A 12,347-nucleotide genomic window follows, 5' to 3' on the forward strand; every position below is an offset into this window, starting at 1 on the left:
AGCATATGTATGGATTCTAAGTAACTTTGTTGCTCACCTTCATGGGTGTTTTTTTAAAATAAATAAATTTAAATAAAAAGTAGCTTAAATAAGGGGGGTGGTCAAAGACCTACAAAATTTGGTCAAAAGCAGGCCTTAAGCCCTAGACCTTCATAGGTGCCTTCAACTTTGAAGCTATGGGGCACTCAATCAATGATTTCAATAAAGAAAGTTTTGATATTCATTAACTTGAATTTGCTATTTCAAATTCCAAAGTTTCAAGTGCCATGTTTTTGTATCTTAAAGGTGCTAATTTTCTATGCCTTTGATTTCAACTTACTAGTCCATTTTCAAAATTTGGATTTTACGAGTGTCTATAAATAAAAAAGTGTTGCTCTCACTTGTAGGATTTTTAATTTCTTGAACACCTTGTAGGAAATAAAATGAGTTGAAGATGAGACTTATTCTTTTCTATGATTTGTGTTTGTACTTCATGATTGGTTTCTTTTGCTTTCTATAACCATGCAATAAATACAAACCCATTTGGATGCAAGTTCCAAAAAGGCTAACATGAACCTTTTCATCATCATTTATAAGTAATACTTCCCTTGCCTATTGTGGAGCTCAATATTATATTCTTTGAGCTCCTTTGGCAATGAGAAAGTGTGAAGGTGCTTTTAGGTTATGTATCAAGAAGTGGTATCGTGTTGTTGGGAGCGATCTTTTGCAAGTGTGGACTTTTGGGAGACAAGTGCATGTATGATTCTTTTGGTGCCAACCAATATGCATGAACACATTTGTAGGGCAATCGCATGCTTGACAATTTATTTGATAAATAACCTAGTCATAGTATCATATCATGAGTTAAGGTAGCACATTGCATTCTCTTTATAGCATCCAATAGGCACAAAAATTCACTTCTTTAGAAAAATAGCATGAGCATTAATTGTTTTGCCTTGAGTGAGGTTGGTGCCAATTTAAGTTTTCTTGAGTATGTATAAACTTTGTTAGTTTAAGAAGTGTCTTTATAGCAAAATTAAAAATAAACAAAATGTTGAGTATCAACAAAGTGTGATAACATCCTTAAATAACATAATTATCAATCTATTACTAATCTTGCAACATACTTACTCTTCTTATATTCTTGTGGTCTCTTACTCTTCTTATTGAGATTTGATATCCCAAGAGATAGGTGAGCCCTACAAACTATCCTCTCAATACATGTGCAAGTATACTACAAAAACTCTATATACTCCAATCCTGTTAAACTATCCACTCTCTCCTTTGTTAATTAGTTTTTTTCCCCTTCGATTACTTGGGGTCCCTATTACCTTGTAGTTTGAAAAGATGTTGTGGGACTCCTTCAATTTAGATTTTGATTGTTGCAACTTCAATTGCCTCAGTCACTGGTAGCAACTTTGGATTGATAGTTAAAGTTTCCTTGCACTTCCTATAATGACATTAATGGCAAAGAATTTGTCAAGTAGAGTTTAATCTATCAGGCCCTACCTTTTGGGCTATGTGTCTTGACTTTCATACTTTTCATGATTGCCCAACTCTTATCATACAACACCCATCTTTCTTGAAAGCATTGAAATGTGGCACGTGATCCATGAAAAGCAAATAAAATCATGATATTTTATGGAGATGACATGGAAAGTGTGACAAGCACATTGGGGAAGGACATCACAAAAGTGAGGAAGTTTGTATGAGATGAGGCTATCATCATCAATGTAATCCAAAGGGAAGGTGACAACCTTGTCGTCATTCCCTAGCCTCTGTCTCATGTGAATGAAGCTGAATTACCATTTTGCATGACACAAGGGTCTAAAGATTGTGATACTTAAACCTTATGCGGCAATTCTCCATGTTGAAGGAGGTCTAAGAAATTTAAACTACAAGAGGTACCTTTAAAGAAGGCAAACAATGCCCACGAAGTGTCACCTAATTTTTGACATTAAACAATGAGGGCAATGTACGAACCGGATGTGTTTAACTAAGGGAAATTTGCTAGTTATGCTTGTGGAAGGTTGTTGGTCTCATGAAAGGGTGCCACATTCTGAGATGGCTAAATAGCAATGACAAGGTTGTTGATGGCTAGGGGAGTAGTTCGTGGGACGGACTATGTTGAGTGAAGAGATATTTGGTGGCTGTACAGGGAGTTGTCTTAGGTGGTCAGCATGATCTGGGTCTCCAAAACTCGCACGTGTTTGCTTCAGTTGGCATATGCAACAATACCCAAAGGAATGGATGGGTTGAGCTTGAAACCTAGCTGTGGGGTTAAGAATGCGTTCACGCGAGAGGGGTGGTTTGCAAACGACCCTCTCCGTAACCAGTAGCCAAGCTTTTCCGCTAGCCCCTACTTGAAAGGAGGGCCCAGGTTGGAGTAGGGGCCGAGGGAGCAACCTCCAAAACCCAGACGTGTGAGCCAACGAGATTGGGCCTGTTTCCATGAGTAGGGGGTGCAAATGTCGATTTGGGCACCCACAGCCCTAGGGGTGGCGATATGCGCACCCCAGTTTAGTACACACGTAGCGGCAATGCAACAGCTCCATAGCTGCAGACTGTGAAACGAGGGAGGGAGGCAGATGAGGCTTTGGTAGGGATGAACACGTGGCGTGTTCATCCTGGCTGGGTGCACTGCCCCACGTTCTGGCACTCTGGGTGCTCAAACAAATCTCACAAAGACTTGAGGCATTCGTGCCATAGGAGGCATTCGTGCCACTCGCACCTCTCCTCAATTTAACTCTTTCCTTGCTCCTCTCCCTTTTTCTATTTAATTACATCACCTCTTTCTTTTCTATCCTAAGCTTCCTGCGAAATATTAACCTCCTTTCTGCTCCTTATCCTAAGCTTCCAAATATTAACCTACTCTACACCGGCTTCCTTTGTCCTCATCCGCTCCTCTGCTCGGACCTCTCCCCTCCTCAGCTGCTCTCACCGCTCCCTCCTTGCCTCACTGCTCTCTCGCCTACCTGTGCCCTCGTCACCTCCCTCTCTCCCTCTTCGCTCCCTCCCTGCCTCAACGCTCTCTCACCTCCTTGTGCCCTCACCTCCCTCTCTGCCTCTTCCCACACCTATTACTCCCCTCTCCCCTTTGGCCTCAACCGCTCCCATTTTGTCTTGGAGAGCCTTTCTCAGGCCCCCATTCTTCTCTACCCTCCTTCCTTCAGCCTGCCCTGGTATAAATACTAGCCTGCAGAACGTTTTGAAGAGAAAGAGGCTTCTCCAAGAAGCTTTGTGCGATGAATTATGGTCTCCCACTCCCCCCCGCACAGTATTTTGCCAAGGCTTAGCGTAATCGTGCATTTCGCTCCTCCCTGCGCGCGAACTAATTAATTAATGGACCCAAATTTCAATTTGGGGGCCCTAGTCGTGTGAAGTGCGAATTTAGCATTTAGGTGCTCGCATTTGGCCCTCGTGGAAATCTGGCTTAGACTAAGCCCTGATGAACGTCTTAGTCAAGTCAAAGTTTGACTAATAAACAAAAGTGTATAAAGAATGCAAAGTGTAAAGAGAAAGTCATCGCCATAGCCAGAGCTTAAAGCTTCCTTCTTCTTCTTCTTCTTCTTCTTCATCATCATCATCTTCTTCATCGCCATAGCCATTTTGCTCAAGCTCCCCTCGCCATTGCCTTCGCCTTCCCTTCTCCCGCCTTCGCCATGTGTGGAATCTTCGCTTACCTTAACTACAATTCCTCTCGCGAGCGTCGCCACATCGTTGAAATCCTCTTCAATGGCCTCCGTCGCCTCGAATATCGTGGCTACGACTCTTCCGGCATCTCCCTTGACTCCGATCCCCTCCCCGCCCCTTTCAAACTCTCCTCTGGTGCCTCCTTGCCCTCTCCTCCCCCCCTTGTCTTTCGACAGGAAGGCAAGATCGAGAAGCTTGTGACGACTTTCTATCACGGTGAGCCATTCCCGAAGTAGTCATTTTGTATTTGACGGAGGCCGTTTGCAGGTTTCAATGTTGGGCGAGTAGCCGACACATTGTCGGACCGACATGTTTGGTAGCGAATTGCAGGCTTCAGCAGTCCCGTTCTGTGGGAACTTTCTCCGATCAACTTTCACACGTCTTTGTGCGCATTATGTGAAAGGATTGTGGGTGATTGGTCGCGGATTGGGGAATTTTAACCGCCTATCTTCAGATCCTGTGAAGTAGAATGACGTGTCTGTTTCGTTGGCAACAGAGGCGGATGTTACGGACTTGGATTTGCAAAAGTCTTTTTTGAACCATGCTGCCATTGCGCATACGAGGTGGGCTACGCACGGCCAACCGTCCCCAACAAACAGCCATCCCCAGTCGTCAGGAGAAGGAAACGAATTTCTTGTCGTTCATAATGGGATCATAACAAATTACATGGTATGTTATTTGCCTGTTTTGTAGGAAGCCAAATGTCAAATTTGGCAGCCAAATGTCAAATTTGGCCCTATCAATTTGCACGACACTATCCTTATACCATAGTGTCATATGTTCCATTGGGAAGTGTGTGTGTGTTGGGAGGGGGTTGGGTGTGAAGAGTCACAAAGCAATTTTTATTGCAGACTGGCGAAGGCCAGGGTGATTACAAGGCAAGCGAGGCTCAAGTATAGACACACATATCACTGTGAAAAAAAAGCATAGGCACACACAGCAGAAGACTATACACCACCCATTGGCAAAATCCACACACACGCTAACTCCTAGTGAGCTTATTTAAAAGCATCAGGAGAAGAATGCACTCCCGCAAATCCACTTTGTGCACACTTTGGACGTCTAGTTGGAATATCGGAGTTTTGGAGAGTATGAGATGTTAGATTTAGAAAGTTCCATTGGGGAACAAAAAGGTATATCGTTGAGGTGAGGTCAATCCACAAGAAGCAATATTTTCTTCCTGTTTGCGTGCTTACCAATGACGAAGGTGTACTAACTCATTTGACCATGAAAAGTTTCAAAGCAAAAGCAAGCTCTCTTATTGCAGACTGGTGAAGGCCAGGATGATTACAAGGCAAGTGAGGCCCAACTACACATAGGGCTGTAGACACACATAGTAGAATACTAAACATCTTTTGAGGTCGGTGAACTTATTTGAAGGCATCAGGAATAAAGCATCCGCTTTAGCTAATAGACCTATGTGCATGCCATGCATGTCTGTCTGGAATATTGGAGTTTTGGAGAGTATGAGATGGCAGATTGATCTCCTGAGCATCTCACTGGTTGCGAGGGATAAGTGTGGTACGATACATGTGTCCTTCGGTCATTTATAGTTGGACTAATAAAACCATTTCCTTGTACATAGGTCCTTAAAGAAACACTTTTGCGACATGGATTTAAATTTGAATCGGAAACGGACACTGAGGTTATTCCAAAACTGGCCAAATTTGTTTATGACAGCCTATCAGAAGATTTGGCAAATAATGGAGAAGGTGACGTCTCACCCTTGCTACTGCTTTTTAATCTTCAGGCTGCTAAGATGAGAACGTCGCATTTTTACAATAGCAGTGTGCAATTTTTTGATGTGTGTGGCTGATTGCAGGTGACCATAGCGTTCCGTTCACGCAAGTGGTGATGGAGGTAATGAGGCAACTGGAAGGAGCATATGCATTGATTTTCAAGAGTCCTTATTATCCAGATGAATTAGTTGCTTGCAAACGGGGGAGTCCTCTTCTGCTTGGTGTGAAGGCAAGTTAATCAGATCTCTGCCTACATGATGTTATTGTTGACAACATACAACTTATGACGTGTCGGCTGTGATAGAAAATAACGTCCTTTGGGGTCTCTTGCAGGAAGTTGGATTCAACAGGTCAGATTCATTTGTTGAAAGTGATTTGCTGCTTGCCAAAGACTATGACAAGCCAAAGGAATACTTCTTAGCCAGTGATGCTAATGCAATAGTTGAACACACAAAAAAAGTGCTAGTGATTGAGGACAACGAGGTAGTTCACATGAAGGTGTGGCCACTTTCCTCTTTGACCATGTTGCCTTCCTTTGGTGTGATTTATGTGCTGAAAAATATCACGAGAACACAGAAGGACAGTGAAAGAGGTTCCATTTGTCCTTATGGCATAGTTACCACGGAACGGCGTTCCAACATCTGGAATGTCTGGAGTGCCATTCTGGCCAGAAGAGACATAGGGAACCCCTGGAACTCGGCCAGAATGTTCCCAGGCAGTTTGTTACCAAGGAATGTCGTTCCGGGAACATGGAACGCGTACCGGCCCAAATCTGGCGTTCCGGGTTTACAGCCTGGTAACAGTCCCAAACGGTGGCTGTTTTTGGCCGTTTTGCAGAGCAGGTTTTTGCTCCAGCTGCTCTATTGCTCCCACCCTACTCTAGTGCAGCTCCTACACTACTCCAGGCCCCTTCCAAGGCCACTGTGCTAGTTCTTGTTTTTGCAAACCAGTAGTTGAAATAACGACCACCGTCCTAGTCTACTTCTCCTCTCAGCGCCTTCTCTTCACTCCCTTATGCTCTCTCAGCCCCCTTCTCTCCACTCCCCTCTACTCTCTCAACCCCTTTCTCTCCACCCCTTCTCTCCACTCTTTCCCCCTTCTCTCAAGCTTCAGCCCCCCTTTCTAAACATGTACATTTCAGTTTTGAGTTTTTAAAGAGTGTTTTTAAACGTCAAAAGCTGGAATTGAATGTTTAGAGCTGCTAAAAGTGGTTTTCTTTTCATAATTTGGTATATTTCATATGAATTGATGACGTGTCATATGACGCGGCGTTCCGGTTTCTGTTCCCCTTTCCGGAATGTTCCCGTTCCCTGGTAACTATGCCTTATGGGCGAATGCTTGATACATTCTTAGAAGTGCAGATTTAGCTTTTCTTTGTATCTACTGTATAGAATTGCTGGTTGGATTTTAGTCAGTATGCATGTGAAGGCCTGCCATGCAGTCATGTCCAGAGACACTTTTTTGTAGTGCAGGTGTGCTACACATCTGCAGAGAAGAATCACAGGTTTCCTTTATCATTATGTCAAAACAAACCACAAACCTATTGTGTCATTGTAAGCTATGTGGAAGCTAGATTAAATGATCCCCCTTCCCATCAATCAAAGTTAGAGTTGACTGCAGTGGAGGACAAGTAAGCAGCAAATGTTTCTTGCATCAAAAGTCTTTTGCTCAGGGGATTTCTATAGACATAAATGTCTGACCTGCTACTTGAGCCCCCAACGTGTGTGCAATGTACAGTAATGAGTCGTGCTTTGTTAACGCATCAAAGTAGGTTGAGCATCTAAGCCCATTTTAACAAGAATGCCATTACACAATGCAGAAGCAATAAGGAAACCAGCCCTCATGTTCCTGAATTGGAAGAGTCAAGGTTGCTGTAAACACAATATGGACACTTTTTGCCAACCGGATTTAGTCTATGCTTTAGTCTATGCTTTATGGTCTAAAGATCGAACGAATTTGTTTTCATCACCTTCATGAAGGATGTTTGTTTATATTTGGTGTGCTACTGATATTCTTCGTGGGTGTTGGTAATCAATCAGTAGACATGTCCCAATACGTGTTGCATTCCAAGAAAGAATGCAAGTATCCCTGTTTTATGTGATGAGTTCGGGCATTATCTCGGATTCATCAAGTTATATATATATATATATATATCCTTGTTTACAGAATATACATGGGCTTGCCTCCCTTATGCATATGTCACAACTTGAGACTCCCTTTTTTTTTCTTCACAAGATACTTACAGACACTTATTTATCATGCCCTTCTTTTTTTTGGGTGGTTGGGAATTAGATAATGGAAGAGTGGAAAATGTGGTTTGAGAAGCTTTATTTTAGGATATACAAGCGGTTCCATTAGGATGTTACTTTTGACACTGAAAACCTTAATTTTTGTTCAGGATGGTACGGTAGCAATATTCAAATTTGAATTTGACAAAGCTAGGAGTCTGGCCCGTATACACAGACCTGCCTCAGTTCAACGTGCTCTTTCAACATTGGAGATGGAAGTTGAGCAGATCAAGAAGGGAAACTTTGAGCATTACATGCAAAAGGAAATACACGAGCAACCAGAGTCACTCACCACTACAATGCGAGGAAGGCTTATACGAGGAGGAGATTTAAAAGCTAAAGGGGTTCTTTTGGGGGGTTTAAAAGATCACCTTCGGACTATCAGACGGAGTAGGCGCATAATTTTCATTGGTTGCGGTACAAGCTACAATGCTGCACTGGCAGCAAGGCCTATTGTTGAGGAACTATCTGGTAAGGTTCTAGTCTCTTTCTGTTCGCTACTCAAATGTACCTGCTTTGCATAAGTCAAACTCCATTATTCTCTGCTGACAAATTTACAATACTTGTGATTGTCAGGTGTTCCTGTCACCATGGAGATTGCAAGTGACTTGCTTGATAGACAGGGTCCCATTTACAGAGAAGATACAGCTATCTTTGTGAGTCAATCCGGAGAAACAGCAGACACTCTTCAGGCACTCGAATATGCACGAGCCAATGGTGCGCTTTGTGTGGGCATTACAAATACTGTAGGCAGTGCTATTGCTCGGGGAACGCATTGCGGTGTACACATCAATGCGGGATGTGAGATTGGTGTAGCCAGTACAAAGGTCAGACTCTTGCAGAGAGTATTCTTGTGAAATAATGCATTGTAAACCACCCATTAAGGTTGTCACCTGACCAAATATTATATCTCCATATCATTCTTGTCACAGGCATACACAAGTCAAATTGCTGTGATAATTATGCTAGCTTTGGCCTTAGGTGATGATTCATTGTCAAGTCAGCTCAGAAGAGAAGCTGTTATTGATGACCTCTTCAACCTGCCAAGTAAGTTAACAAGAACTAACAAAGCATTGATTTCATATTTTCTTCCAAGTTGCGTGTGAGATGTGTTGGGGGATGACGCTGATCATGCTTGCTCCCTTCTGCAGATAAAGTTCGAGAGGTTCTGAAACTTGATCACGACATGAAAGAGCTGGCAAAGCTTTTAATTGAAGAACAATCATTGCTTGTTTTTGGACGCGGTTACAACTATGCCACTGCATTGGAATGTGCTCTAAAGGTGAAGGAGGTTGCTCTCATGCACAGTGAAGGTATTCTAGCAGGCGAGATGAAGCATGGACCTCTAGCTCTTGTTGATGAGACACTACCCATCATTGTCATAGCTACCTGTGATGCATCTTCCGGGTAATATTTCCTTCTCTTTGTTTGACATTCAACATTATGAGGTGATCTTTTTGATGCCAGATGGCAAACTACTACCGCTTACTTGGGAGGTGGCTTGTCTGCAGCAAGCAACAATCAGTGATACAACAACTGAAGGCACGAAAGGGAAGGTTGATCGTGATGTGCAGTGAGGGTGATGCAGCATCCATGTGTCCTGATGGTGTATCACGTGTCATTGAGGTTCCTCGAGTCCAGGATTGTCTTCAGCCAATCATCAACATCATCCCTTTCCAGGTTTGCCTGTTTATACCCTGCCTTACTGTGAAATGGCATTTGCTTTTGTGCCATTATTGCATGCAAGATCAAGATGGTGTTACATGTAATGCATCAGTCCTTTTGATGCTTCATCTTTGTTGTACTTCCCTTTCTTTTTTGTTGATATCTTTCTCGTCATTGCAGCTTCTGTCCTACCATTTAACAGTCCTCCGTGGGTACAATGTTGATCAACCCCGAAACTTGGCCAAGAGTGTTACGACTCAGTAAAATTTGGCATCTGTTTGCTTGCAACTTGTTACATTTGAGATTAAATTTCATTATACTTCGAAAGCTGCTACCTTGGTGCCATTATGCCTTGATAAAGCAGACCCTGTTCAACCCACTACATTCTTTTTGTTCCTCACAAGCAGATTTGCATTGTGATTACAAAGGGGCCCATCCCAAAGCATGTTGAAACTGGGACCCTTCTACCAGGGGTTCTTTAGATGAGAAAAGTGCCGAGATGTACTCAAACAATACAAATGAATAAGACACGAGCATTTTTGTAAATTTCCCATGTACATTTTTAGCTGCAGATTGCCTTTTTTCTGCCATTTCCAAATCTTTTGAAATTCAGCATGAAGGAGATAAATTTGCAGATATTACTTTAAACATTTAATGGTTTGAACAGTTACTCATGATAGATTCTCATCTGACCATTGAATGAGGTGAGATCCATCGAGTGAAACGATTCCAAGGAAAGGCATGACAAAAATTAAATTAAGCCTTAGTTCATTGTGCATATGAATAATATCTCATCATTTTAATTTTATCTCCTTTAATCAGGCTATGGGCTCTTTATTGACATATAGTGAGCAGCAATATTTCTTCATGGCTTTCATGCTGAACTTTCCAAGTATGCTGCATATTCAAATGCCAAGGTTCAGCTATGCTGAATTTGATGGCATTCTTGGTAGGACATATATGCAGCAAATGGCTGGCTACTCTGCGGGGTCATTTCTTTTGCTCCTCAAAGTCTTGAGAGTGTATGCATCCCTTCTTGCGAGCAATGTATTTTGTGGGGGTCCAAATGACGTGCAAAGGGTTTTAGTCCCGCTCTTGAGTATTGAGAAGTTCACTCTCTGTTCCTTCGCTACACTGTCAGGGATGCGTCAATTTTATGAGCAGAAACCTATGAGCAGGTTTATTTGAGCGTGTTTTTCAAGAGATTTTAAAAATTGTATTTCTTTAGGAAACATGATTTTAACACTTTTATTTTTACTAGAATTAGATCCCTTTATCATAAAAATATAGAGAATTGTCATTCATTCAATTTTATAAAACATAATTTTTTCTTATTCATAGACATCCTTTGTACCCTTGTTATTACCTTAAAAAAGTGTTGCAAAATAATTCCTTTAAGAAACATCTCTCATAATTACTCTCAATGTAATAATATTATACATATATAATTACTTATTAAACACATTTATATCAATATGATGAGCTTTTTAGTGTTTTAATAGCATAAATAAGATTCATGGATATATTTTTAAAGAAATTTAAATTATAATAAGTAAGTATTAACTTGGGCTTATATATCACTCCCATAAAATACATGTAATATTTTTAAAAACATAATCCTATATATGTGCTCAAATGGGGGTTTTCGATCAATTTGACTGGTTGAATGACTACATTTGAAACTTGGATGTGAAAGTTATGTCACTTTTAAAACTGTTGTCGATGGTACTAGCGAAACTACCTTAGAAGATCTACTTCAAAGGGGTTTCGTTGGTGAAACTATTTTGATGGCTTGCTTCAATGAGGTTTCTTTGGAGAAACCCTTTCATGAGGCTAGGTTGAGAGAGGTTTTTCAATGTCACTCCCTATTAAGTAAAAGTTGTAAGAAGGATCATAAGCGAATTTTCATAGAGAAGTCTACTCTACATGTGGGTTTCTTCAAAAGGCATCTCATTATGTTACTCACCATTTCCAAAGATTCATGTAAAAAATTGTGTATAAAATAGACATTACTATAATACTTTGCATAGTTCTAAGTGAAACTATGTTTTGTTCCGATCTATTTTTGCCATATTTTTACATAGTTGGAAGCTTTTTTTTTTTTCCTTTGCTCGGACGCTCGGAAGATTTTACTCGAAAAATGCTCATCCCTCATTGCCAATTCTAGAAAAGTGAGGTTGTTGCAGGTTCCCTGTCCTCCTCTTGGTGTGGAGGCTAGCCAACGACATTCAAGGCAGGTCCGAATTTCTCTCATGCTTGTGGCATGATGGTAGAATAGTTGATACGTTGTTCTGCAGGTGTTGGCCGATGTTGAATTGAGGGGTTACTGTCCATTGGCCACAGCATGTGGCCATTGGTAAGCACATGTGTATTGGGCCTATGTGGATGGCACCCTATGTGCTTGACGGACAGTCACAAATAGACACAAAGGCTTACCATTGGACTAGATCACTTAGTCAGAGGTAAAAGGCTGGAGTTGCTTGGAAACGCTTTAGGATTGCCAACCTTACTCTTTACTCGCAACCTTCTTTTAGGCCTTCTCACTTCAAGCCTCAAGGACCCCATAACTCTCAGTCCCAAGATAATTGCTTGCTTAGATTTCTGACTTCTTTGGTTTTGCCTTGTCATTTGCATGCTTTCATAAGCTTTCATCACTAGCAAATCCTTATGAGTCAACCACTTTTGGCTAGCATTTCACATTCTCACTCATGTATCCATACCCATTTCACTCTTCTCCATTCACATTTTAAAACCCATGTGTGCTAAAACAAGAGTTGGTTGTAATTCTCTGAGGGGCCATTTCCCTTCCATAAGCCTGAAGCTTAACTGAATTGAATGGTCAAATAGTCAACCTATGGTACGTATAATTATTGCTCACTCCAAATTTGAGCCTTGTGGCAATAGAGCTTTATTCTTTGCATATATTGATCCAAGAATTGATGCATTTGAGCCATAGTGCTCCACATTTTCCAATACTCCAAAG

At 41.5% G+C, this 12,347-nt stretch overlaps 1 protein-coding gene across 1 annotated transcript; it reads left to right on the plus strand.

Annotated features, from left to right (window-relative positions):
- Nucleotides 1-3,519: 3,519 nt before the first annotated feature.
- LOC147900262 (glutamine--fructose-6-phosphate aminotransferase [isomerizing] 1-like) lies at nt 3,520-9,970 on the plus strand. Its single transcript, XM_087377361.1, has 11 exons — nt 3,520-3,888; nt 4,169-4,341; nt 5,258-5,384; nt 5,495-5,644; nt 5,749-5,909; nt 7,810-8,170; nt 8,276-8,526; nt 8,632-8,746; nt 8,851-9,106; nt 9,211-9,379; nt 9,545-9,970. The coding sequence occupies exons 1-11, from the start codon at nt 3,642-3,644 to the stop codon at nt 9,626-9,628; spliced, it is 2,094 nt and encodes a 697-aa protein (XP_087233487.1). The 5' UTR covers nt 3,520-3,641; the 3' UTR covers nt 9,629-9,970.
- The last annotated feature ends 2,377 nt before the right edge of the window (nt 9,971-12,347 follow it).

The sequence above is a fragment of the Dipteris shenzhenensis genome, chromosome 7 (assembly GCF_047967505.1).
Source record: "Dipteris shenzhenensis isolate YYH24624 ecotype China chromosome 7, Dip_SZ_1.0, whole genome shotgun sequence".
Lineage (NCBI taxonomy): Eukaryota > Viridiplantae > Streptophyta > Polypodiopsida > Gleicheniales > Dipteridaceae > Dipteris > Dipteris shenzhenensis.

Coding starts and splice junctions, on each gene's coding strand:
- LOC147900262 (XM_087377361.1), top strand. CDS start 3,642: ATGTGTGGAATCTTCGCTTACCTTAACTACAATTCCTCTCGCGAGCGT. Junction 4,342..5,257: donor GGATCATAACAAATTACATG/GTATGTTATTTG, acceptor CCTTGTACATAG/GTCCTTAAAGAAACACTTTT. Junction 5,910..7,809: donor ACGAGGTAGTTCACATGAAG/GTGTGGCCACTT, acceptor ATTTTTGTTCAG/GATGGTACGGTAGCAATATT.